Raw genomic sequence first — 26,102 nt, forward strand, 5'->3', positions numbered from 1 at the left:
ACCTACTTTATACAAAAACATGACTCTTGCTTTCAACAAACATGATTTAATATGGGACATAAGGTGACACACAAAAAAATAATAATAAGACAATATATGACAAATATCTGGAACAAGATTTCCCATAGGGAAAGAGTTCCTTCCAGTTGACTTCCATTATATCTGCTAAGACAACCCAGAAGAGTGTAGCATTTGATATCACCTTGTAAACACAGAAGATCGCTCTAGGTAAAAATGGGGAGGAGAGAACAGCATGGTTAATTTTTTAAACTGATAGGAGTACACCATGAAAAAAAAATCTGAGGCCATTGACTTAAATCAGGGATCAGCAAACTTTATAAAGGGCTGGGTAGTACCTATTTTCAAATTTGTGGGAACTATACCCTCTGTCATAACTGCTGTACTCTAGCATTGCAGTGTCAGAGCAGCCTTAGATATATAGACATGGCTGTGTTCCAACAAAACTTTATTTACAAAAACAGAATGTGGGCTGGATTTGGCCCTGGGGCCATAGTTTGCCAATCCCTGGCTTAGGTGACTGAAGCTCTTTGTTAATCTACTGAATAACCTAAGAAAACTCATACAGTGCCATAGGTTAAAAAGCAATCAGGTACAGGAACTGAAGACCTGGGCCTAGTCCTGACTTTGAGATTACTTCTGAGAGTCACTTCACCTCTTAGATCTCCAGTGACCATGTATAACATGCGGGGCTTGGGTTGCAAATAGCCTCCCAAATTCCTTCTAGTTTCATTATTCTGTGGTCTTCGTATCCCGTCACCTTTCCACCTGGGATCTGAATAAGTAACAATCTGATTTAATTCTTTGTGGGCACAGTGAGTGCAAGACAGTGGAGAAGGTGACAAGCATAGAAAAGGACATACATACGCTTCTGAAAAATTGAGAGGCATGGCTTGCTGCTCCTGAAGGATCCTCCACAATGCTTCTGTTCTGAGTGATTGCAGGATTTGCTGAACTAAAGTCTCCTCTTGCAGCTAAGATTTATAGAGCCCTTGATATTGGGTAGCTGGCCCTTTATTTCGTGGGGAAAGCTGCAGAGTGAGATGAAACACCTGGAGTGGAGACTAGCCACTGGAAAATCCTCCCCGTGTGCTCCACAGGGCTACCGCCATGGAAGGAAGCTCTCTCTTTAGCTGTGTGAAATGGTTGGTTTACTCTTCCAGTTATTAGAAGCTGGCCATCGGTGTGTGCCAAGCACAACTGGAGTTTTCCTGATGTCCTTCATGCACTCCAAGCCCCCGGGCAGACTGAATTGTTTGCTTTTCCACAGACGTAGTTCCTGACTCTGCTGCTTTGCTATTTGAGCTGTCTTTATGTGGCAGGGTCCTCTTCCGTACCCCCAGTCTCCAATCCTAGCTCCCATCCTAAAAGATCCAGTTCATCGACCACTTTCTCCATGAAGCCTTCTCTGATCCCTCAGCTGGAATTGTCTTCTGCCTCCTTTTTAGATAACTGTATCAATGTCTCCTAGGACATTTACTACATGTCTTAGCTTTCCCCCCAGATTATAAACTCCTTTCAGTTTAATTCATCTTGGTTTCCACCCTCAGTGGCTTGAGTAGAGGAAATACTCGATCACTTTCTGTTGAATGGATGTGCTAATTAATTCCAGCCACCTGGGTGTCGATTTGCTTGTTAGAGTAGCTTACCAACCAGCATCCCACTACCACAAGTTAAGATTCCACCTTCGTATCCGGCATAGAGCCCACCGCCTCATCCTCAGAAGCTAGGCCCCTCATGCAGCCACTCACCACACTGATGTCCCACCTGAATTGAACTGCCCTCCCCTCAAAGTGTAATTTCCACACGGGTCAGTGATTTCGTTGGGGAGAGGAATGCACACAAGATTACAAACCCTGAAGCCAATGCCAGGGCTATAACTCTGTAATTTGTCCTTAGAAAATATGGTATTTTTGAAGTTGATTATCGCCCCTACTGAAGCCGTGCCTCCTGTACTAGGAAACAATTTTAAGGACCTGGTGATTGCTCCGACATCTAATCAGAAGATGGCATAAGCCTTGTTGGTTAATAATCTATTGTTGGGCTAGAAATCTGCTGGTACAGGCAGGTACCCTCAGTCAGTTTAAGTGTGTCCAAAAATGTCTCTTCATGCCTACATTTCCCTCTCAGAGCCCTGGCTGTCTGATTCTTAAGCTGTTGGGGGATTCTAACTCAATTAACACACACAAATGTACGTGCTTAGTTATTTTATATTACTCTATCTGTTAAAAAGTTCATTTTTATAGGGCTCTCCTGTTAACTCAAAGGGAGTCTTTCTTGAAGCAGGAGAGAAGATGTTCTTTAGTTTGGTTTGTCAGGCTGGCTTTCTACCAAATCACCACAAGGAGGTGTCTGCTCTCTTCCCTCATGTGGAGCAGGCCCTGTCTTACGTTTCCGTTGATTTAGGAAGATGACCACCAAGCACAGAGCAGACTCCTTGTCTTCCTTTCCCAAGAGTAGGGAGGTTGGACCCATGAGCAGTGGTTGGTTCCCAGGTCCTCTGCTAGAATTAATGTTCTTTCCAAGCAGCCAAACAGCCAGGATTTGGCCCTTCATTTTTCATTTCCTGTCTCCACTCAAGGTTTGTCTTTCTATTTGCTACGCCTTATAAACAAAACTCTGCAATTCTAGCACATGGAAGGGAACGATGAGCCAGCTGGACTTCAGTTAGGTAAATGTGCAATACCTCTGCAGCCAGGGAGGTAGTAATCACCCCAAAATACGCTTTCTTACTAGAATGCCAGTCACTCCTTTCACAGAGGTGCTAGAAACAAAGCTCCAGTGTCAAATCTATCACAACATTTGAGCTTTCTGTTTCTAAAGAAAAGAAGAAAGGTGAAAAAGGGTAGGGAAAGATAGAAGCCTATGCCACCCTAATAGAAAGAAATGGAGCCAAGACAGAATACTGGGAAAGAGGAAATGAATAGTAAATCTTTTTCCAATTAAGAAGAATGAGAGTGGAAGCAGGAAAGCTCCAGAGGCACTTTTGGGGGAGGGAAAGATCATAAAAGGCCTGTTATGAAAATCCATTATCCATAAATTTCCCTGCATTAAGCAGTGCCTGTCAAGAGGGGCTGCTGAGAATCCCCTCAGCTGACACAGGACATGAGACTTCAGTTAGTGGTATCCACATGCTGGGTACCATTTCTGCTGGCACGTCTGCACTACCACGTTCCCCGTCCAGGGATTCCCGTTAATTAGTCCCAGGCTCATAATCTCCACTTAAGGACATCTTGTTTGCATTTTTCCAGTGACTTTCTTCCTTTTCTCAAATGTTTACCCCTGCGATAGAAGCACCATAATTTGAAGCGCCACCCATATGAAATTATGGACCTTTACACTGCAGCGTAAAATATTTCAAATTTGGGGGTAAGACTGGAGTTTCTAGATCACAGTCAGGCTAAGACTCATCTCAGATGAGTCTTATATTGGAAGAGAGAAATGGCAATGTCTGTTTCTGGGAGATTAAGTCTCGGACTATGAAAAGAATCTGCTGGTTTATATATCTGTGGTCAGAGGCAGTTGCCTCCAAATTGGCTAGTGGGAATGAGGGTTTCCCTACACCTCACTGTGGGACAGTTGCGAAATTGGTTGTATATCCAAGTCCAGACCTATATGCAAGAGAAAGAGCTGGCAAAATGCAGTATTGTCAGTTATTGACACCTGGCCCCGTATTGTGTTACTGTGTTTTACTTGAAAAAAAAATTAATGAAGCCCAAGTTTTCTCATCCACGTTTACTATGTGCATTAAAGCCAGAGTGTCCTTTAGTAGATACCACAGCCAGAACATGGCCCCAAATCAGATTTTTCTGTTGATTGACAGCATTTTAAAAAGGATAAGTTTGTTAACGATCGTATTTATTTAAGATTCTTATTAGACAAACAAAATCGTAGGTTGGGGAAGAAGGAAAGGTAATGTTTATGAAAACTCAGATAGTAATTGGGTTTATCTCTATTAGCCACATTTTATACTGGTTAAATCTTAAATAAGGGTTGAACGAGAAGGAAATTTGGATACTTTATTTTAATTGTCTTACGGGCCACTTAAACATTTCTCTTACTCTTTTTCATTCATTTCAACCAATGTTAACTTGAATAACCAAGAGAAGGGAAAAATATGTCTTCTCCATCATCAGCCCTCTTTTTCCATATTGACCCTCTCTAAACATTTATAAATTAAAAGTGAATTGTTTGTATCTGTTTCAATAGGGTGGGATAGCAGGAATGGTACAAAGTCAATCCTGTTTGTGACAAAATAAATAGATTTTAGTTTACCTCAGGAAACTGTCATGGAATTATCCCTCCAAAATCTGTATTTCATAGATTTGACAAATGCATTGTTCCTTTTAAAAATAAAGGTGAGAACTACAGCAATTCAATATGAAAGTAAATCCAAATTCTATTTGTTATATATCTGCTGAATATCACCAACCACCTATAGACTTTTAAAAATAAAATGGTACCGGTTGAAATAAAAGTTAGACATTCATCCCATCCAAATGAAAATCTCAAGAAATATTTAAATGCCTCACCTATCATTATAAACTACCACTATTCATGTAAACATGGACGAATGTCAGAAATACAATGAATTATTTAGATATGCATACTTTGGGGGTAAAACTACAAAGAAAGGCAAGAGAATAAAATAACCCAAAATTTAGGTTAGAGATTGAGGCATTTAAAAAGAAATAGGGATGGGATTGAGGTGGGGCAATTAAGAATCTCCAAGGTCCTGGTGATATTTAAGCTGGATAGTAGTAGGTACATGGGTGTTTGTTTCATGATTATCTTTTAAAATGGTCACGTACTATACACTCCTTTATAGGTACAATATATTTCATGCTAAATGTCTTTTTAATTTAAAATATTGACCCCAAACAATTAGAATCCATCCTTTAAAAAGTTCCTGGGACGACCTGCATTGATTCAGAAATGAGTCTCTCAGCTAGGGCATCTGCCTGTCCCGGCGCAGAAGCCTTCCGAGAACTGTGTTCCAGTAAACCTTAGTTAACCACACGACCCCGAGTCAGCATCAGCACTCACAGAGCTCCCCAGGTCTCTTCTCACCTTCCTTCATCAGTCAGACTTGAACTAGTTGTTTGACAGAATGCTGTAATCATAAAGACGCTAAGGACCAGTATGCTCTCCGTAGTGTATAGAGGCAAGGTGAAGAGGGCTGCTGTTGCTTTCTGCTCTGCTCTGCAACACATTTCCCCACAATGGTCTGTGGTTATGGAAATTCATGTGATTATGGGATGTCACCATTGTGTAAAGCATGTAGTAGGCTGGTGGCGGTAAGTTGTGGTGACAACATATAAAAAAACACCAACACGTGCAAGCACACAATGTGTTATTATTGAGGACCAAAATTTATGGCTGGTGTGCAAACTTTGGTGATTCTCAGATGTGTGTATGTATGGGGAGATGGGGCGGCAGAAGGGGGAATAGATGAAGTAGGACATACCTCCCTTCCTGGGTAAATTTCTTCAGAATAATGTATCCCTTTTCATGCCTGCAATGAGTAAAAGGCACACCACTGATATAGCAAACAATCCTACAATGAAATTCAGCATATTTTTGCCTTCCTTCCCAACCGAAAAGAAAACACATACACACATACACACACACACACAGAGGGTGCCCCCAAAAATGTATACACATTTTAAGAAAGGAAAAACTGTATTAAAATTGTAATATTCAATATATACCAATAACAAAAGATGAATACAAGTCATGTGTATACATTTTTTAGCACTCCTGACATATATATGTATATTATCTATATAATATATGTATATTCTAAGTCAAGATGGCTTTCTTCCATTCTATCCTATATTAATTACTAACAACCAATTGACTATTAGCTAGTAATTCATTTCTAAACATATTCTGACCTGAAAATATTTTCATTTTCTGGATTTTTTTTCTCCATTATAATTGTTAATGCCTTTCTTCTAAAGAATCCAAGGGAAAAACATTCAGAATTAGACCTTATGTGCATTAAATGAAACCACAACATTTCGCAGACACCACATATAAACAAAATCATATTTAAGAGCCTGGAATGTTTCTATAAACCTCTTTTAACTTTCAAACATACAGTAAATCTGCGGGGCAAGTATGACTCATTTCAGTAGCTCAGGATTTTCCCTCCTGATCACAGCATGGCCTGAGATCTTACAAAGAGTGTTTGAGCAATTCCCAAAGCTGATCGGATATGTTTGGAAAATCTGCTTGCATTTCATATTATGAAAGAACATCACTGGGGTTTTTTGGTCCATGAAAAGGAATAGTGCAAATATGTATGAGTCATGTTGCCTTCTAATAGTTGACAAGCACATTTTCAACCCACAGGTTTTAACTCTTGAAGTTGGATCCCAGATTAAGACCCAGGTTAAGAAAATTACATTGGCAGAACCAAGAATGATGGAAATCAAAGAAAAGTAACTGACTAAGAAGTTGTCCTTCTTAGCGGCTGTAAACATCAGGCAGTCTTCCTCCTGGGTCTGATCTATGTAGAAAATGTACAGCTGCAGAAAACTGGGACAGGAGCTATTTGGGATTGAGTGTCTCAGTTACAGCTGTAATCTCTCCCTCAACCAACCCCACCTTCTCTCGAATGAATCCTTACATGGAAGTGAAAGTGCAGTGGGATGCAGAGAGATGAGAGTTCATCTTAGAATTCAGTTAACTGTCTATTTATTCAATCTATTGGAATTTTAGGTGCAACATCCTTCTTAAAAATATAGGAATGTGGCAGAAACAATGAAGGAAAAAAGAGACTTGGAAACTTTGATCTGAATGGGACCTCTTTAAGTCTTTCACAAATTGGCCTCATTTTAGTGCCTTAGGCCTTTTATTTTCTCCGAGGTTTTCCTCACTTAGCCTGTGGGTCTGTGCGTGTGTCTGCATATGTGTGTGTTTACCAAGCGTGAGGAATGTTGAAAAACACAAAAGGGGTTGAAAGAGACAATTCAAAATTTGTTCAGTGGCTCTGGTAATTTTTGTATACGCCAATGGTTCTCTAGTGCTGAGTTATTGAAAGAGATTCCCAAATTTATATCCACACCAAATATTTCCCGTTTTCTGATAAACAACTATTTCAAGGATGAAAGACTGTTCTTCAAATATGTATACATGAAATTGTTTATAATATACAAAATCCTTTTTATGCATTATTGAAGATATAGGCACTTTCTAAAACACTTTATTAATAAATAGCAAAAGCATAAGCAATTATCATGATATCTTCATTTTTTTTGTTGATATTTTAAAAGGGTCCTCATTCTTAAAATGTTAGAAACCACTTCTATACATGATATAGAAGACCGAATTTTTTTTCTGACCCTATCAGTTAGCAGAGGACTGTGTTACTGCATGTTAATCTGACCTGGTTATTTGAAATGACAGAGCATGAGGCTGTAACTTGGAACAAATACTGTGATGGGCAACCTGACAGAATCTTTTAAATTTAAATGAACGTATACTATCCCACTTCATAATATCTACCCTAAGAAAACACATGTGTGCACAAGAAAGCATTATAACACTGTATACAGTAGAGAAAAATTGGGAAAAACTCAAATGTCCATCAGTAGGAGAATGGTGAAATAAGTTGTGGGATCCTATGCAGTAGCTGACAGGAATAGGTTATGTCTCAGTGAACTGATTTTAAAAGTTATCAAACATATTAGTTTTAATAGTTTTTAATTGCAAAATAATTATGTCATATGTGCCACATATGTTAAAAAAAAATAGAATAGCAAGATTGTAAATCCAAACATGGTTAACTATTTGGTTATCCAGTTAATTACCCAAAGTAATGCTATGATTGTCATCATAAAATAAGTCAACTTATACTCCTTCTTTTTCATCCTCTCTGGATCTTTCATGCTGTTGAACATGTAATAAAAAGTCGGCCCCCCTCATAAAAATGATTATTGCTTTTCCTTACTCTATTTTTAAACATGGTTTCCTGATAAAAGATATTGTTTGGTTAATAAAATACTCTTGTCAACATTTTTATGGGAAACTTAAAGGATCATATACTACTCTCAAATCAGAAAATAGCAAAATGGAAAAAAGACAGAATGAAAGGAAATAAGAGCAACATTCTTCAAACCATGGAGGGTAAAAACAAAATAAAACAACCTAGTACATTGTGGATGAAATTTTGCCAATATTGTGCAGATCTTAAGAAATATTTGACGGGGAAGCTGGGGTAAAGGGGACACCAGGCAAGATGACAATTAGTGTCTTACTATGGAAGCTTCCACTTCTTTCTTCTTCTTTCTTCTTTCTTTCTTTCCCCCAGTACATGTATACATTTAGATCCTGGCCCACCCTAGCGTAAAGACGCTGATTTCTCAGTGATTTCCTTATTTGCCACATTTGTAATACTTTTATTTATTTGAACTTTCTATCTAAAAGGTACAGCATGTAACATGATTATGTTGTTATTTGAATGTACTGAGACTGTAGCACTCTGGTGAGAGATACTTAAAATGTTTTTGGTGTGAAAGCCACAGCATTCCAAGAGAGTTTTCCCATTGCAGAGATCTGTTTTTTCTTATAATCCAACACCAGAGTCTTTGAGCAGTGGTTCTGGGGATGGAAGAAAAGCCAGTTCTCTCTACTTTGTGCATACCACTGACTCAATTAAATTATGTAATTATTTTGGACTTTTGAGATTGTTTAACACTTATCTACACACACACACACAATGGACCATATCTCTTTCTCCCGAATGTTTGATAAGCCTTTGCTGCCACAGCACTGGCCTTCTGTAGTAAAGCTGATCATACCTTTCTCCAGGTGTTCATGCCGAGAGATGAAAAAAGGCAGTCACCAAAAAGCAAAGCATGATACTCCGTAGCAAACCTGCTTGCACCCAGCATGGCTGGGAAATCATGGCTTCTGCTCAATCGAACATTTTCTTTAATAGAGAGGTGCTTCACATATCATTTGGGGATACCTGTGTGTGTGTTTTTTTTTAATAAAATGTACTTGAGTAAAGCTCTAATAAATATTGTTTAGTCTTTCCCAGATGATTCAGAGGCTCTTCGAGTCCCACACGGCCTCTGAATCATCTGGGAACCTCAGTTGGCTTTGTGGTGGTAAGCAGCAGTAGACTGGGTAATGCCGGCCTCTGCTGAAGTTTCCAGAAGGAACAAATGGATTGTTATGCTTTGATTACAATCCAGTGGGTGGTCAGGTATGATTTTTACTAGTCAGCAGCATTGCAAACACGTTGAAATCTGATGTGTGGAAAATTAGAAATGTTAACATTTTGCCTTTCACTGAAGCATAAACAGAGGTGGTGTGGTAGCATTTGGATGTATTAAGAATGCTGTGAACTCATCTATCTTTTTGGATAAATTCTGCTTATGGTGAAGTTAGCATACATTAAAATTAGCATAAATTCTGCCTATGGTGAAATTAGCGTACATACATTGCTGGTGTTACAGACCTTTCTGGAGGGCAATTTGTCAGGGTGTATGTATCAAAAGCCTTGAAAGGAAGCATGCTCGTAAACTTAGAAATTCTAACTTCGGTAAGTTTTTCCTAGGTAAGTAATTGAACTAATGGTAAAAGTATATCTCTCATGATGTCCTTTGCAGCATTGTTTCTAAGAACATAAAGTTGGAAAAATCTTAACTGCCCATCAGTAGGAAAGTGGTTAAATAGATTATGGTACATCCATATAATGTACATCTGTGCATAGAATACTGTGTTGCTGTTGAAAATCATATTTTCTTAATATGTTAAAAATGATCCATAAATAAAATAAATTAAAGAAACAGCTTATAAAATTATATATATAATATATATAACATATATAATGTGTGTGTGTGTGTGTGAAACATAACCCCACTTTGTTAAAAATAAAAATATCTGTGACGCATAGGAAAATGTCTGATAGAATACATCAAATATAAGCCATGTTTGTATCTGAGTGGTATGATTAGGGAAGTAATTTTTACTTTCTTTCTTATACATTTTGTATTGTCTGCTGTAAGAAAATAATGAGTGTATATTACTTTTAGGATCAGAGAAAAATGAAAGATTAAGTTTTCTCAATTTTGAAAGAAAACAAGTAAATAAACCTGTGGTACTAGTAGAGTGAAGGGTAGGTTGCTGTGGAACAGACCTAAAAGCTAAGAAGCTACCAGGCTTTGCACACGGACAGCTAATGAAGGGAACCTCACATCTGAAGAATTTCCACACATATCAAGTAATTTGGCATGGTCACAATTTCACTTATGAAGTCAACTGATACGTTGTTGTTGAGCCAACAACTGGGCATGTTATGATTCAAAATACCATGAAGTCATTTGAGCTCTTTTTTGTTCTTACCTTTGAAAACAATTTTGATATGTTTATTTATTAGTAGTAATAAAGGATCTTTAGAAATCTAGTTCGAGTAACTGTGTATCTTTGGCAAGGGGCTACCAGCCAAGATTGATCAACTGTAAATTTGAAGCTATACCAAGTGCAAAGAGTTAGAAGAGACTGTGAAGCAGAAACTTGTTCAGGTCACTCCTCCAGTGAGAAATCTAAGAAGGAGAAAGGTTGAGTGTGACATGGCCTCGAAGGCAAATTGAGTTTGTATCTGGCTAAAAGACACAACATCCTGCCACGAAGCATATTGGTAGGTGGGAGAAAGACAGTAACATCTCAAATGGTTCAATAATGTTGGGAAATCAAGGGCTAAAAAATGAGATCTCTTTTAGGAGGAGGGGAATTTTGTTTGTAGCAGAGGCTGTCGATCTGGAGCTTTTATGTCTCTTGCTTGTCTTGGAAAAGGAAGGCCCCAGCAGTAGCCAAGACCTCGTTGCTGATCCAGCGATGTATAGAACAACGTATTAAGATCTGGTGTTTGATTAGCTTGGGAAGCAATCATTAAGGACCCTGCTGTGGTTAAAGCTGTCTACTGAGAAATAACCCAAAGGAATATTAGGCCAAGAATCTGAAGAGTGAAGCCAAACCGCTGGGAGTGTCTTTTGACTGCAAACTACAATGTGATTGAATCAGAAGGGAACATTTGGATCATGTCATGCCGTCACCTCAAGTGCAACAAGTCTAAAATTGAACTCATCTTTCTTCACAAAAAAGCTCCTCAGCTGTACTTCTCCTAAGAACCACAAAATATTACACTGTAGAAATTTAACTCAGATTAATCAAGGGGCTACAAGCTAGTAGGAGGCCAGTTCTAGAAACCAGGTTTTCTGAGTACTAACCTGGTCATCCTTCAACTATACCACCACACTGACCTTCTCATCATATTTGTAAAAATAAACCAGTCAGTGACATTTAATTAGTGGCATTTGAATATTGTACACTAGCAGATTTTAGTAAGTAGGAAGTCGGGTTTTCTGAAGAAGCAAAGAACAAACCAACCAACCTTAGGAATTGTTCACCTTGATTTTTGTAAGATACCTAGGTGAAAAAACACTCGTAGCATTTTCTTCTTGAAGTCAAAAATAGAAACAAATAAAGTAAAGTACTGATCTAAGTATAAAAATCCCTGGCTTGTAAATCTAACAGGAGCAAACCTCTATTAGTAATATTAGGTTCATATTGTCGGTATAAAGTATATGGTTCTGCTGTTTTATTTTCTGTCATTTGTAAATTATTTCAGCTTTGTTGTTATATAAGAATGATAAGTATTTCCTAACTACTGTACACCTGAAATTAATATAAAATAATATTGAATGTTAATTATAACAACAAGAAAACGTAGTCACAGATGTAAAGTGCAGCATAGAGATTTTAGTCAATGGTATTGTAAGAGCTACGTACGGTGTCAGATAGGTAATGAATTTGTTGGGGTTATCACTCTGTGAGAGGTGTAAATGTCTAATCATTATGCTGTTTTGTACACCTGAAACTAAAATAACAAAACAAAAAAGAGACTCAAAAAAAGAATTATAAGTATGAAATGTTTACATTCTATTTGTAGGTATGTAAGTAACATAAAAGTACTTTACCTCTCTAGTGTGAAAAGCAGCCAGCTGCCCAGTGAGCTCCGTCCCAACCCGTGGACCCGTCAGGCCAACCTGTCCCTGCCCAGCAGAACTACCCACGCCTTCTGGGCACTCTGCATCTCAACATACATTATCCTTCCAAAGTAGCCAAGTTAACCATTCAGGTCATTGCCCCTTTATTTGGGAATAAGTATTAAGGGGAATGTATCATGTGATGACATTGATTGTATAAGCAAATAGTCATTTGCTTCCCCTGAAACTATGAAATTAGTGCATGTGAAGCCCCCTGTGCCTCTTCCACCTGCCTTAAAGCCTTAGATTTCTATCTAAATGTACCCCTGGGGGCTACTATGAAATGCCCAGCATGTGGTAGGGACACTAACTCGTGTTTTAGAACCAAAGAGGGGGCCGCAGAGGGAGCTGCACTGACTTTGAAGCCTATCAGTTGTCAATAACACCTTCTCTCTCCAGTGAAAAGGAACTGAAAGGAGAAAATAAAACCCAAGCGAAGAGAACACCCTGCTCTCAATTTGAATTAGCCGTTTGGGCTGACGAATGCCTAAGTCCTGGTTTGGTGACTTCACTTGAGCTTGTCTGACCTTTGTGACATTGTCTACATAAATCATTCATCCAACATGCTGAATCTTATTAATAAGGGTTTGAATTATTTTCAGTTCAGTGCTTTGGATTTCTGCTTCCAAATCTTCCATGCTGGTCTCCAGCTTAGCAAAGAAATCTGAATATGCTACCACACGGTCTCCGAAGTCAGTCTGCTTTTGTGTAGGTTTTTTCGGTTTATTTGATCGACTCAAAGTCTCCTGTGTAGTTACTGGATGGGTGCTTTTCAGATACTTAAACGTTTGAAAACTAGTCAAATGGGGTCTCGGATTAGGACCATCCTTTTAGAACTCTTAGGTTCAGGAAGTAGTCGAGTCAGAAATGAACTCAGGGCTGATCCTGACGAGAAGCTGGTGAAGAGGGTTGGCACTTGGCATGCTCAAAGAGGTGGTTTTGTGACGTTGCAGAATCGCCTACCAGAGGAATGACGATGACGAGGAAGAGGCCGCCCGGGAACGGCGCCGCCGAGCCCGACAGGAAAGGCTGCGGCAGAAGCAAGAGGAAGAATCCTTGGGGCAGGTGACTGACCAGGTGGAGATTCATGCTCAGAACAGGTACTGTCATCCTCTTCGGAATGGAGAATGTCTAAGGTACTTTTTGGCCTGTCTCATGAATGGAGTGTGTTGGGCAAAGCCTTCCCTTGTCACCCCAACTCAACTCTTTTTCAGTCTAACTTGTTTAATTATTTTATGGTCATTTTAAGCAACTAATCAGATTGGACAGTCAAACTGATTGAGACATCAGGACACACCCATCCCCCCAAACACACCCAATTGAGGGATTTGATTTTATTTCATAACCTAATAATTTTTTAATTTATTTAATATGTTGGGTGTTATCTTTAAATAAGGCAAACTATATATGCTCATTCTTTAAGCTATTACTATCTGTTTGGGGCTGAAGATTTATTAGTTGAACAGTCAGTCTTCCGTGCCTATCGGTAGCAGATAATACTTGAATTTTAAAACCAGGCATGAATTGCAAATGTCTTATTTTTCCTGCAGCTTGAAACAGTATTCTCTGATCACTACAATATTCAGCAAGGTGCAGAATCCTGTTTAATTTAATGTAATTATGCAAAGAAGCTTATGAGTTTGCTATAACATTTTTCCTCTACAAGCCCCGGTAGAAGTCAGGAAAGTTGAGAATACTTAACAGGTTCAACTTCTTCAAAAAGGGCTTTTACAAGTTCACACAAGGTCACACACAGTCTATTATGCTGATGGTTAGTGTGTGTCATTTATATGCCCCAAGGTGTAAAAAAGATGAGGCTATTTGGGGGAGAGGAAGTAGAGAAACAAAATTAATTTTTATGTACAACTATGGACCGATTAAATACAATGAAATCGCCATGTAAGATCTTATGTGTGGTTTTGGTTTCAGTTTGTATTATTTTTTGTGTGTTGGGAGGGCATTGTTGATTGTTCCTTTAATTCAATCTGAGGGGAATTCTGAGGGGAAAGAGTTCTGGCCACTTTGGCCCAAATTTGAGTGGGTGCACTGAAGGTTTCTGGAGGCAGTCTTGACAATGCTGGCAGGCAGGATGAATTCAATAGGAAGTTTATTATAGCGATCTTGTCACTTGGTAAGTAGCTCTCTGTTAGGGAGGAGTATGGCAAAGGGGTTAAAGGTATGTTCTTCGGGGCTCACTACTTACCTTTGAATCCCAACTTGGTCTTTCACCAAGTATATTTCTTTACTTAAAGGGAAATGAAAATTATTCCGTTCTCTTAGGAACGTTGTTAAATTCAAATGAGATAATAAAACATGTAAAATGCACAGCACCTTGCACACAGTAGGTATTATGAGGATGATGGTATCAGAGTCTTACAGAGGAGCGTGGCATAGTCATCACTGCCTTTTCTACTCTTGAGCTAAGGATGGAAGGGAAAAAAAAAAGAATTTAAAAATACTATGTTGAGACATTTCCTGAACCTGGTTTATTAGTTAATGATCAATAATGGCTAAAAAAGTTACTCATGGTCTGTAGTTTTCTTGCGTCTACTTGTTTCTCTTTTTTTCACTTTTTGTTAGTAGTACTTATATTTCATGCTGTTGATTAAGCACAAATTCTTTTTTTTTTTTCAGTAAAGCATATTAAGATCTGAGAACATGTGATTTACCTCTGAAATATAAAGAACTGTAACTGGTACTTAACTTCACCTGATATTTGCCGTCAGAATTTATAAATAGGCAAAGAAAGGTTCAGTAGAGTCTGTTGGTTTCTTAACTCAAGAGGACTTTCATCTGGGTAGCAGTTTAGAGTTTGGGGGACCTTTTAAAAATTATATGAATTCAATTGATCCAAATGCCTATATGTATAGACTTCTATACATATAGACGTAAATTCTAAACCAGTTGTATTTTCAGGGAAATGTAATTCTTATATGTCTAATTCATGGAGACAGTATCCTGTACCAGCAGTTAAGGCCAAGAAAGTTTAAAAATCTAGCCCTTACTCTACCATTCCTTGTTCTTAAATGTGAAACGTGTTTTTCCAAAATTAAGTGAACTTGAACTTAAAAGGGGCCAAGTTCGGTATGAACCATGAAATTTGATGGAGTTTCTAAACATTGCAAAACATATTCTTTCAACTCTGGCCACAGTTCCTGGTATCACATGACTGATTGTTTCTTGCCAGCGGAGACCAACACTGCTGGCTCAGGCAGTATCCAGCATCCTGCAAATATGAGTGAGGTGATGGACGTGGTACAGTTTGGTTTTTAGAAATTTCTTTTTCTTTTTTAATAAATATCAAATTTAACTGTTCTTTGTTTACTATAGAAAGAACAGCAAAAGACCCTTTATTCGTGGATATCTTGATAAAGAAGGTAGATAGTGTACATATTAGTTAGAGTAAGGTCGTTTGCTATAACAGTGAGCCCCCAAATTTTAGTAGTTGAATGCAATAACACCAATCCAGTGTGGTTATTTCTGAATAGTGGGTAGAAATGGTCACCTTCTTTTCTTTTTTTCCTCTTGTGACTCTGTCATTTCCTGGGGCTTTGGAGTCTTCTAATCTAGCCAACAGACAGAGACAGACCAGTAGAGAACGCACCTCTACTTCTTAATTGTCACTTCTGTTCACATTCAATTGAAAATTATTGGTCAGGTGCCTCCCCCGAGGTGCAAGGAAGAGGGAAGGGTAGAAAACATAATCCTTGATTAGCATTCATTTCCTGGGACTATAGGAAGAAGAGCATGAATTGTGGTGGACAGTTACAGGTTTCTACCATGGGGGGAAGGGTGTCATTGGCCTGAATATAGCATCTCCACGCTATAATGTGCACAAATCCAGTGCAAGAATTCTAGCTGACTTGGTGACATGTGAAAATATTATATGATATTAGAGGAATTCATTCATTATTTCAGTTTGGTCCTTGTCTTAGTTTGAGTTCCCCAAGAAGCAGATCCTGAAACAAAGATTGGAGCATAAGTGGTTTATTTGTCAAGCGATTCCAGAAAACATGGTGTGGGGAAGTGAGATGGGGAAGGGAAAGCAACCCAATACAGGTTTCATTGCCCAGCAAGTTACCACTGTGCGGGACACTAAGATCCAGTGAGACACAGGCACCTCAGAGGTACGTGACTCAAAAGGTAGGGGAGTGGAGGTATTCATACACGAATGCTCATCAATTTCTGTTGGAGGGCTGCTGCCAGGGCATGTCAATTCTCAGAGCACTTCAGACATGTAGAATAGGCTCCAGTGGCCGGAGAAAGACCAAGGGCAAAGACTGGCATATGGTACCAGTGGAAAGCCAGGCACGCCCCTACTAATACAGTAACCTCAGAGGGGATGTATACGGGCAGGGTACTGCCAGGCTCTGCTATAGTTCCACTGTGGATTAGGCTACGTGAATCCAGCTGATTGATGCATCAGCACGCTGTCTTTGGTGTTGTTGTTTCTGTTGTGCAGTGTGCCCGACGAGGAGGTCAAGACAACCACCACCAACGCTCAGGCAGAGGGTGACGACGAGTCCGCTTTCCAGGAGCGCCTGGCTCGGCGTGAGGAAAGACGCCAAAAGCGCCTGCAGGAAGCACTGGAGCGGCAGAAGGAGTTCGACCCCACAATAACAGATGCCAGTTTGTCAGCACCAAGCACAAGAATGCACAACAACACAGCAGAAAATGAAACCGCAGAGAAGGAAGAAACAAGCGAAAGTCATCGAGAAAGATATGAGGTAGAGGAAACGGAAATAGTCACCAAGTCTTACCAGAAGAATGATTGGAGAGATGCTGAAGAGAAGAAGAAAGAAGAAAAAGAAAAGGAGGAAGAGGAAGGAGAGAAGCCAAAGCAAGGGAGCATCAAAGAAAATCAGGTAGAGGTGATGGTAGAAGAAAAAACAACAGAAACCCAAGAGGAAGCAGTGGGAATGTCATTGAAAAATGGGCAGATCAGTGCAGATGAGCCTAAACTAGAGGAGGAGATGGAACGAGGTTCAGATGAGATTACCAGTAACGAAAAGATGGAGAAGGAAGAAAGGGAAAGCGCTGAGGCCGAAAGAGTCAGGTTGGAAGCAGAAGAAAGACAGAGAATTAAAGCTGAGCAGGACCAAAAGATAGCAGAGGAGAAAGCACGAATTGAAGCTGAAGAAAAAGCAGCAGAGAGAGAGAGGGAAAGAAGGGAGGCAGAGGAGAAGGAAAGGGTTAAGGAGGAAGAGAGAAGAGCAGCAGAGGAGAGGCAGAGGGCAAAGGCAGAGGAAGAAGAGAAAGCTAAGATAGAAGAGCAAAAACTTAAAAAGCAGCTAGAGGAGAAAAGAAGTGAAACGCAAGAGAAAAAGTTAAAAGGGGAACAGGTAGAAGAGAAAATAGAAGGGAAATGGGTCAATGAAAAGAAAGGCCAAGAAGATAAACGTCAGACAGTGGTCCAAAAGAAACAGGTACAGTAAACATTTTGCACCAAATGTGTGATGCCTGTGACTCGTGAGAAATGTAATGCACAGCAAATTTGGGACTGAGGCCACATTCCTACTGCCCCACGTGCTTTGTCGTTTGGCAAGCTGTTCACCTTTTCAGGCATAGCAATACGCAAGCAAGAAGCAATCGATTGATGGCTTAATATTCAATCAACCAAATTTACTGGGACAACCAGAGGGAAATTAATGCTCTGGGCTTGCTTGTTGTGAACACCAGAAAAATGAATTTACCCAAAGATGGTGAATGGGGTGGTGCTTTGTTGACTTGTGATTCTGCATCTGCATCTCAGCTCATTCCTTTTAACACTTTATCTCTATCCATAGGTCTCCATGAGGCAAGAGGATCTTAACTCCTCACCTTACCCATGGGTTTGACATTTAATATAAGTTTATAAAGGTTGGGATGGGAAACTGACCCCCCAAAAAATCATGGTCAGAAATATCATCTTAAGAAGGGAACAATAAACCCCTCGAAATCAATTGGTGATAAAGGAGGGGAAAAAGCCAGTTTGGACCTTGTATTAAAAATGTCAAAACCTGTGCTCGCTTCGGCAGCACATACACTAAAAATGTCAAAACCGTGATTTGCCATCATGTAGACCTGAGCTTCCTGTAGAATTGCATAAAGCCATTCAAGTGGGGTGCCATCAGTTTATAATTGACTGGGACTTAGGAGCGTACATTTTGCTGCTTTTACCATCTGGATGCCACAAAGAAACTCATGTAGCTTGAGAAAGGGTGGAAATGGGAGGAGGAGGGTCTTTGTGAGCTAGAAAAGATTTGTTTCTGTCTGCAAGTCTGCATTAAAAGCACTTTCCCCACCACCCACTTGCATGTTCACCTTCCAGAAAGGACTCTCTGTCAGTAACTCTGCATGTGCTAAAGTTGTCTCTCACCCCTGCTTTTTATAAGGGGCTCATGAACACAGCTACCATCGAGGTAATCAGGAACAAAATGCCCCAAACCACACACAAGGTTTGTAAACACGCACAAGAAACACCGGGTCACGCTAGATTTCATTGAGCACCATGGCAGGCGCACGGGGAAACATTTATTCCAGGCTGCTGTTTACAACCACTGGCACAGGTGGCACGGAGACATGTGAGCAAAAGAGAAGTCAGCCCACGCCACGTGCCAAGTGACCTGAGCACCCTCTCACGCTAGAAAGAGCTAGAAAGGAAGGGCTTCTTTTCAATGAGTGACCTTACCATTCTTGAAAATACAAAGGAAGAAGAAAAGGGGGCTAAAGAGCAACCTAAAAGAGAAAAGTCTCAAGAAGACAAGGCTACCTTCAAAAAAGAAGAGGTAAATATGATTGAGACACAACCGCGTCATAAAGCAACAGCAAGCAGTAATCCGTGCCATTTCAGATCCGCTGATCTCAAAATTATGACCTCTAATCCAGTGTTTTTCAAGCCATGACTCGTGATTCCTTGAATGGTGAAATCAACCTAGCGCAGCTCAAAATCAGTTAAATGTGTCAATTGGAATTTTACAAAATAAAATAGACACAATTAGAGGCATTGCAAGCAGTAAGTATTGCATTATGATATAAGTTGCCTTTCTTAATTTGGGTCACAGTCAAAAAGCTTGAAAAGCACCCCCCTGATCAATCTTTCCCACTGTCTACTCTTCTGAGTGCTGCTTTTTTTTCCCCCTCGAGCCATCCTGCTTCCATTTCTATCATGAAAGATTTCCAACTGGCCTTGATTAACGATTTAACTTCTCAAAGGAAAAACACCCCCCACATCTCAGTAGAAAATGGGATGAACTGAAGATGATATTTGGTTTTCAAAGGAAAAGTTTTGAGAACCCTTTGGCAAAATGTTCTGCATTGCATTTCTGAGGCACACACACAAAAGATCTGGTGCCCGGTGTTTGACTGTAGGTAAGTGAACAAATAAGTAGACCAAAAGTTGCTGCAGAGAGGGTATCATGATCTGTCGTAATCGAAATGCCACATGGGAGAGCCTGACCTTGTTTTAACTATTGTGCTTATGTTAACCCCAAGGAATCCTAAACATTGTGATAGTATCTAATAAGCTCAAAGTACTTGAACATGGTAAAACTAAATTATCAAAGTATTGAATTACTTTGCCCACAGGACTGACTTGCAGCCATTGAGTGCCAACTCAGAAGGGCTCTTGCCCCATTTCTCTGCCCATTGCGGCATATATGAAGAAACAGAAAAATCCATAATTAGGAAATAGATCACCAGATTAAATAGGAAGATGTTTATTTTCTTAAATTTTTTTTCATAAGAGTCACATAAAAAGTCAAAACCCTAGTTCATGTTATATTTATTTTGTTTAAGATACATGTTTCTAATAGAACTTGTGGTCGTTTGGGAGTGAAAACTGAATGTAAACTCTGCCCATTTAAAGGAAGGAGAAAGCATAAATGCTGATAACTGGAAAACTGAATTTGGCTCAAATGAGGCAGCTTAGAAAATGGTTTAACATGTTGGGAAATATTATTCTCATGTTGTAACAGAAGAACGCTACAAATTCAGCTACAAAAAGTGAAAGTTACCTTGGAACTAAACTCAGAAATGTCCCACATGGGTTCTTCTCTAAAGCTAATGTTTTGTGGTGAATATTTTTAACTACAGAAAGAAGAGGGCATGAAATCCTAACTCAGTGATTAATTTTATGTGGGGGAGGGGAACTGAAAAAGCAGTTTGGCGTCCACATTTACAATTTAATTCAGTTCACGAAGATGTGACTTATTTTTAATGACCAAAGCATTCTTTGTCTACGTCCTGTGTCCATGGGCTGGGAAGGGCTCACCAGCTGTCATCCAAATCATCCTTTTTCCTCTTTTCAGATAAGGCCCCGTTCAACAATGGCCATGGTGTAATGATTTCAAACCTGCGTCTTTTCCAGTTTGCCCTACAGCACATTCCAGTGTCCCAAAACTTTTGGCCTCTTTTTCACACGAAGCCAGATCAGCTCCGCCATGCAGGCTTTAAAAAAAAAAAAAAAAATCTCTCATTCCTGTTTTAACATTGTGTACATAAATTGCTAGTTAAATGACTAGGTTTTCCCTTCTCCAGCTAGTTGAGTGGTTGCTTTATGTAGAGAACTTTAAATTGTATTTTACATGATTTGGCCATTTTAAACACCCTCCTCCTTTTTCCCCCCTTTTTGTTAAAAAAAAAAAATTTTTTTTTAAAGCCTTTTCTTTCAAGGAGCTACGCAAGATCAGTCAGCCATAAGTAAACACAAACACCGCATAAGCCTTCTTAGAGAAAACATTTCAAGAAGTCACTCCAGTACCTTACAAAACACCTTTCTTCCACTGCAGTTTAACTCTGTGACCATGGAATGAAGATGATCAACTTGTTTTTGTAGCTTGCTTTTTCTCCTCTCCAAATATTAAATGCCTCTTTTTAGTTCTTCACCCTCTGCCTCCAACAGAAAAACAGTTTCCAGCAGAGTTGTTGATACAACACTGAAACTGACATTCATGCATCTAATCCCAAATTCCCCCATGCTGGTGTGCGCTGGAATCTTAGGAAATGCAGGATTTGACTCAGTGTCTCTGAGCTGGAGTCTGAGCTTCCTGATGAGGTCCATGTTGTCCATGGACCAAACTGTCAGTAACAAGGACATCCCATGTGATAGACATTGGACCCAGAAAAGGAATTGAGGCTTCTGAATCGAACAGAAATGTGTTAAACCTAATCTGAAATACGGTAACTTGCACCAGTTCTTATCACTATTCTGGAATCAAATAACGCAAAGCAATACACTACAGAGACTGATATCTCAGTCCTTAAAGACCTGACCACTTGACCTTTTGACTGTCTTTCTGGCACAGGGCATGTCACTGGAATTCCCATTCCCCCCAGCCCCCCCACACACACCCATCTGTTATCACATTGGATATCCCAAATACCTAGTTTGATCCAAATGATCATACATGGCCAGAGCCTTTCATATGCTAATGTTATCTGCGTATGAAGTACACTGACTCTTTCAGGATACTTAACTACCTATTAATCCATCAGCACAGATCTTCTTTCTGATAACATTTTGACCTAAAAGATCTAATGCTTTTACCCAAGGGACTCAGAATCTCATGAGCTTGGGGTAATTTGCTATAGAATCTAATCCACTGTGCCCTAAAGGCATTACCGAATTACTTTATTTATTTATTCATTTCCCAAAAAGAGAAAGTAATTTGCAAACTCAAATTATCTTTATTTCATTGGGAATTTTTCCAAGGAAGTCTTCCAAAGAGAGTATAACCACACCATCCACCATAACCTTTGCCAATACAGGCAGAGCTTAAAGAACGGGGGGGGTTTTCTTGTTAGACATATATAGTTTTACAAATCTCTTTTATACATGTTTTTGGTCAGTAAATCAGATAATGCATTTGGGGAGAATGGAAATATCTCTGACTCCGAATTAGGAGACATTAATTAAAAGGAATGTCATCTTTGCCTGCTGGTCCATAAACCATGAGACTTGACTCAGAATTTCTTTCATGGGTTTTCTGAAATAGGACCCCCTCACCTCCAAATTTGTATCTTCATATATTTCTTAACCAGGATATAAAATCCAGTCTGTGGTTTCTGGGGCTATATCCAACAATGGTAGGCCAAGACGAGAATAGACTGCCTGCTCCTGCATTAATCCTGATTTGTGATTGGGCAAGGAGAGCCACCAAGGAGCTGCAATCAAACTGTAGGACACACCAGGAACTTCTTTCTCTTCTCTGTAGCCCCTCATGACAAATCAGAAGCCAAGGGGGAAATGAAAGGATGAAGGATTAGGAAGGGAATCACCTATTCCAACCTCCTCTTTTTACATACATGGAGCCAACATCCCAGAGTAGTTAGGTGACTTAATCAAAGTAACACAGCTAGTTTGTTGCCAACCCTGGAACCCAAACTCAGGCTTCCTAACTTCCAGACAAAGCTCTCAGAATGGCAAAACAACATCTCCCCTCAACAGCATGTCCAAGGGAAATCCTAGACAGATACCGCTTGGAAAAAGATTAAAGCTTTTTCTCATTAGAGCAACAAGGTAGTGAATAGTCTATAGGTAGTAATTTAGTCAAATGATACCCAAAGAATATAATCTTGGAACGGACTATTGAAGGCTCGTTAATAAAAAGCAAAAAAAAGTACTCTGCTTACTAAAACTTGTGCTGTAAATGTTCAGAGGGTAGCTGAAGAATAGCTGGAAATAGGCAAGTGATCAGATAACGGGAGACCATCTGGCAGCACCTAAAGCCCTAAGTTCCCACGCCCCACCCTTCCTCTGTAGGTTTCTTTAGAACATTGGTGCTTTCTCTGTCTTGAAAAGAGCAATAATGAACTTTTCCTGTTTTACACTTATCTTTTAAGAATTGGTGAGATGATATAGGTAAAGTAAGTTGAATTCCTTTACCCCCAGAAAAGCTGTGCAAATTCAGTTTCCCTTCAACTAGTGTCTTATTTATCATGAGGAACTTGTAACACAAAACCCACAAAATATTAAAGCTAACACCTGCTCTTCATGTATCACCTTCTTCTGTCTCCCACAACAATCACAAAACCACTTCTGAAGACTAAATTATAACCTGCAATGGAAGTCAAGGTAAAGCCTGGAATTGTTCCTATTCCGTTCTAATGTTTTGATGACTACAAATGTGGTCCCACAGATCTCTGAGTCATCCCCCTAAAGGCAGGGTTATTATGTCTTCTGTCCTTGAGACCCTAGTTTCTTGTTTGATTAAAATAGGAGGGTGCTCTTCCTCTGACATCAGCCCACATTGGCTTGGCAGATCTGGCTAACTTGGTATGTTTCCTCTTCTTTCCTCCTCAACACGTCTGTGTCGTCCATCCAAGAAGAAAACTGTCCCAGCAACCTGGGCATTTTTCCCATCAAGGCCACACTAATAATCACTGTTCCCACTGGGAACTGCAAACAATCACTCAGTGATTGAGTTCCAAGAACATAATAGTTTCCAAATGGTAACACCTCCACTGCTTTCGAAAATAAAACCCCTGTGAAATCAGGGTGATCTTGACTTCCTAAAATTGTGGTCAAGGTGTTTGCTCAGAGGCTGGAGAACCATAGCTCATGCTCTAAGAATTTCCTCTGACCCTATCTCTACCACATCGTTCTCCAGTGGTTGGTTTCACTTCGGAGTTTTCTGGCTTCCTAACAATTTGGGGGTCTTCTTTGGTTATACCAACCAAAACCTAATAAGATTTTTATTGTTATATTTCTTCCTGATGTGTACTGTTGGTTAGATCAAAGATGAGAAGATTAAAAAGGACAAAGAGCCCAGAGAAGAAGTTAAGAGCTTCTTGGATGGAAAGAAAGGACTCACAGAAGTGAAGTCGCAGAATGGAGAATTCATGACCCACAAACTTAAACACACAGAGAATACGTTCAGGTAAGAAGTGGTGACTAATTAACAGTGACTTTGCTCACATGTAAAAAAAAAAAACAAAAATAGGCTCCCTACCTTCTGCCTTCAGATAGAAGTTTGCTAAACAGGCAACATACCTTTGCTGTGAGGTCATTGGCCATTGTCTTAAAGACCCTCAGTCAGCAGGTCCCTAACTGAAAACCAGTACCCATTGCTCAGACAGGGTTTAAGCTGCTTTCCTCCTTATTGAGCGTCCAGCGCCAGAAACTTTGGCGTCCGAGTTTCTGTTCCCTGATCTAATACGTTCATGTAAGACCAGTTTATTAGAAAACATTTGTGACTGGGGTCCAGACAACTTCATAGGAGACCCTTCTCAGTACCATTTCAGGAATGTATTTTCTAAAGGTTGTAAATAAATGTTGTATAAAACTAGGATTGTTCTGTGGCTAATACTTGGGAAACATGACATTAAACTAGGTGAAATCAGATCTCTACAACAGGAGTGTGAGAGCACTTGATGTTAATTTGTATTGGGAATCTGCAAAGGAGGAAGAGGGCATTGAGCTAATGCCCCATGTAATACCTTTTGGGAAACCCTCTTGTATGGCTTTAGCTTCTCCTCCTCACCCCAACTCACCCCATCACGTTGAAAATCTGCACAATTGACTTCAGGACAGGTAGACAAGTATATGCAGGCAAATCCTCACTACTAGACACATTGAACTCTGGAAGTTCCCACCAATTTTGTAGAAGGACTCAAGTTGCAGAAAGCTGCCATGGACACCTGCCTCCATGATTCTCTGAGCCCCATTCCTACACACACATCTTATTCAACTGCTGGTGCCAGATTTCAGCCTCTGTTATGTCACTGGCTACTGTGCCAAGGGTTCTGAGAAAGAGTCTGGGTCCTTGCAACATGGATTCCCATGCACTGTAGACCCTGTTTTTCTGAACATTTCAAATAACAAAGGTATTATGTAGAAGTGGACATGCTCCTACAACAAAACCTTTGCAACATTCAGAAGCAAGCAGAGCTACTAGGGAGGGACATTTCCTGACCCTATAAGAGGCTGAATTGGGTAAATGTAATTGCCCCCAAACAATTTTTCAATACAAAAATTTGGACAGAAACCTAGTCACATTTATCCAATAGAAAGCCTAAGTTGGCAAGAGAATAGATGTGAAAAATTAAGTTTATCAGGAATTCACAGAACATCTAGAAGGCACATTGATTCAGGCAGGTAAGCTGAGCCCAAAGCTTGCTGAAGGGCCAGTAGGTTAATGTTTTAAAGCCCTAGAACAGTGTTGGGTTCATGAAAAGTGTTCAGTGAACATTACCTAACAGTATTATTGTTTCATTGTTTGCTAGTTTAAAATAATGTTTTCTGGGCATGAGTACATTTTTTAAGAGAAATAATGCTTTCACATTCTGTCAGTAGAAAGTGTGGTTAACAATTAGCAAACTTGCCAACCAGCTTCAGTCAAAGTTCACATTAATAAGTAACATGCCCATTGTGTGGAAATTTGGAGAGCTGAGTAATTCCAAGAGAAAAGTCAGAAGGGATGGCAACAGTTTGAGCCCTGAGAACCCTTAATGTGACTCTTACTTTAATTTTTCCATCTTTGGGCAGAAAAGAAGTGACAGAAACAGGCTGCCACCATATTATTAGTTTTTGTTTAGCTGCCAACATATGTTAGTTTTAGTTTCAATTAGAAGTTGATGCCAATAGAAGCAGAGACGCCTGGTTTTACTCCATATAGTTATAAAGTGAGGAACTGGGAAGGGAGTAAAAGCCTCTATTTAGATTAGCTAGCCCAACTGAAAACAAGCTGTGTTGTTAATCGTGAAAAGTCTGATGTTCATCTTGACTTATACCTCAAGAAGCCAAGGATGGCACAAGAGAACCTTCTAGAAGAAATTTTCGTGTTAGTGGTACCCTAATAGTAAGGGCATGCCAGCACATCTGAGCAGAGGTGATAGGGACAAAACTCTTGTTCCTGTTTTCAGCATAGCTCCTTTTGCTTGGTTTTATTACTGCCCCCTTTGATATTTCTATTTTCTAATAACTAGGTCATTTTCTCTAAAACATGACAAAAATCTCAATTCAAGAAGTACATTTATAGAGATAGATTATTCCCAGGGTTTTATAGAAAGTACAAAACAAGGATTTGTTTTGCTTTCTGTTTA

At 39.6% G+C, this 26,102-nt stretch overlaps 1 protein-coding gene across 13 annotated transcripts in view; it reads left to right on the top strand.

The window, feature by feature from the left end:
- The window catches only part of CALD1 (caldesmon 1), a 197,924-nt gene that overhangs the window by 148,007 nt on the left and 23,815 nt on the right, over positions 1 to 26,102 (top strand). For 7 of the 13 annotated variants that reach the window (XR_013992594.1, XM_081038593.1, XM_081038595.1 and 4 more), the window contains 4 exons: positions 13,034 to 13,180; positions 16,543 to 17,506; positions 18,770 to 18,847; positions 23,793 to 23,938. Coding sequence is in view for 12 of the 13 variants with exons in the window: in XM_081038593.1 (XP_080894719.1) it covers positions 13,034 to 13,180; positions 16,543 to 17,506; positions 18,770 to 18,847; positions 23,793 to 23,938 (1,335 nt within the window). In the remaining variant the exon portion in view is untranslated. The remainder of the gene's footprint in view (positions 1 to 13,033; positions 13,181 to 16,542; positions 17,507 to 18,769; positions 18,848 to 23,792; positions 23,939 to 26,102) is intronic. The other 6 variants (XM_081038590.1, XM_081038589.1, XM_081038592.1 and 3 more) reach the window with 2 other exon arrangements.

This window comes from Rhinolophus hipposideros, assembly GCF_964194185.1.
Source record: "Rhinolophus hipposideros genome assembly, chromosome: 25".
Classification (NCBI taxonomy): Eukaryota; Metazoa; Chordata; class Mammalia; order Chiroptera; family Rhinolophidae; genus Rhinolophus; species Rhinolophus hipposideros.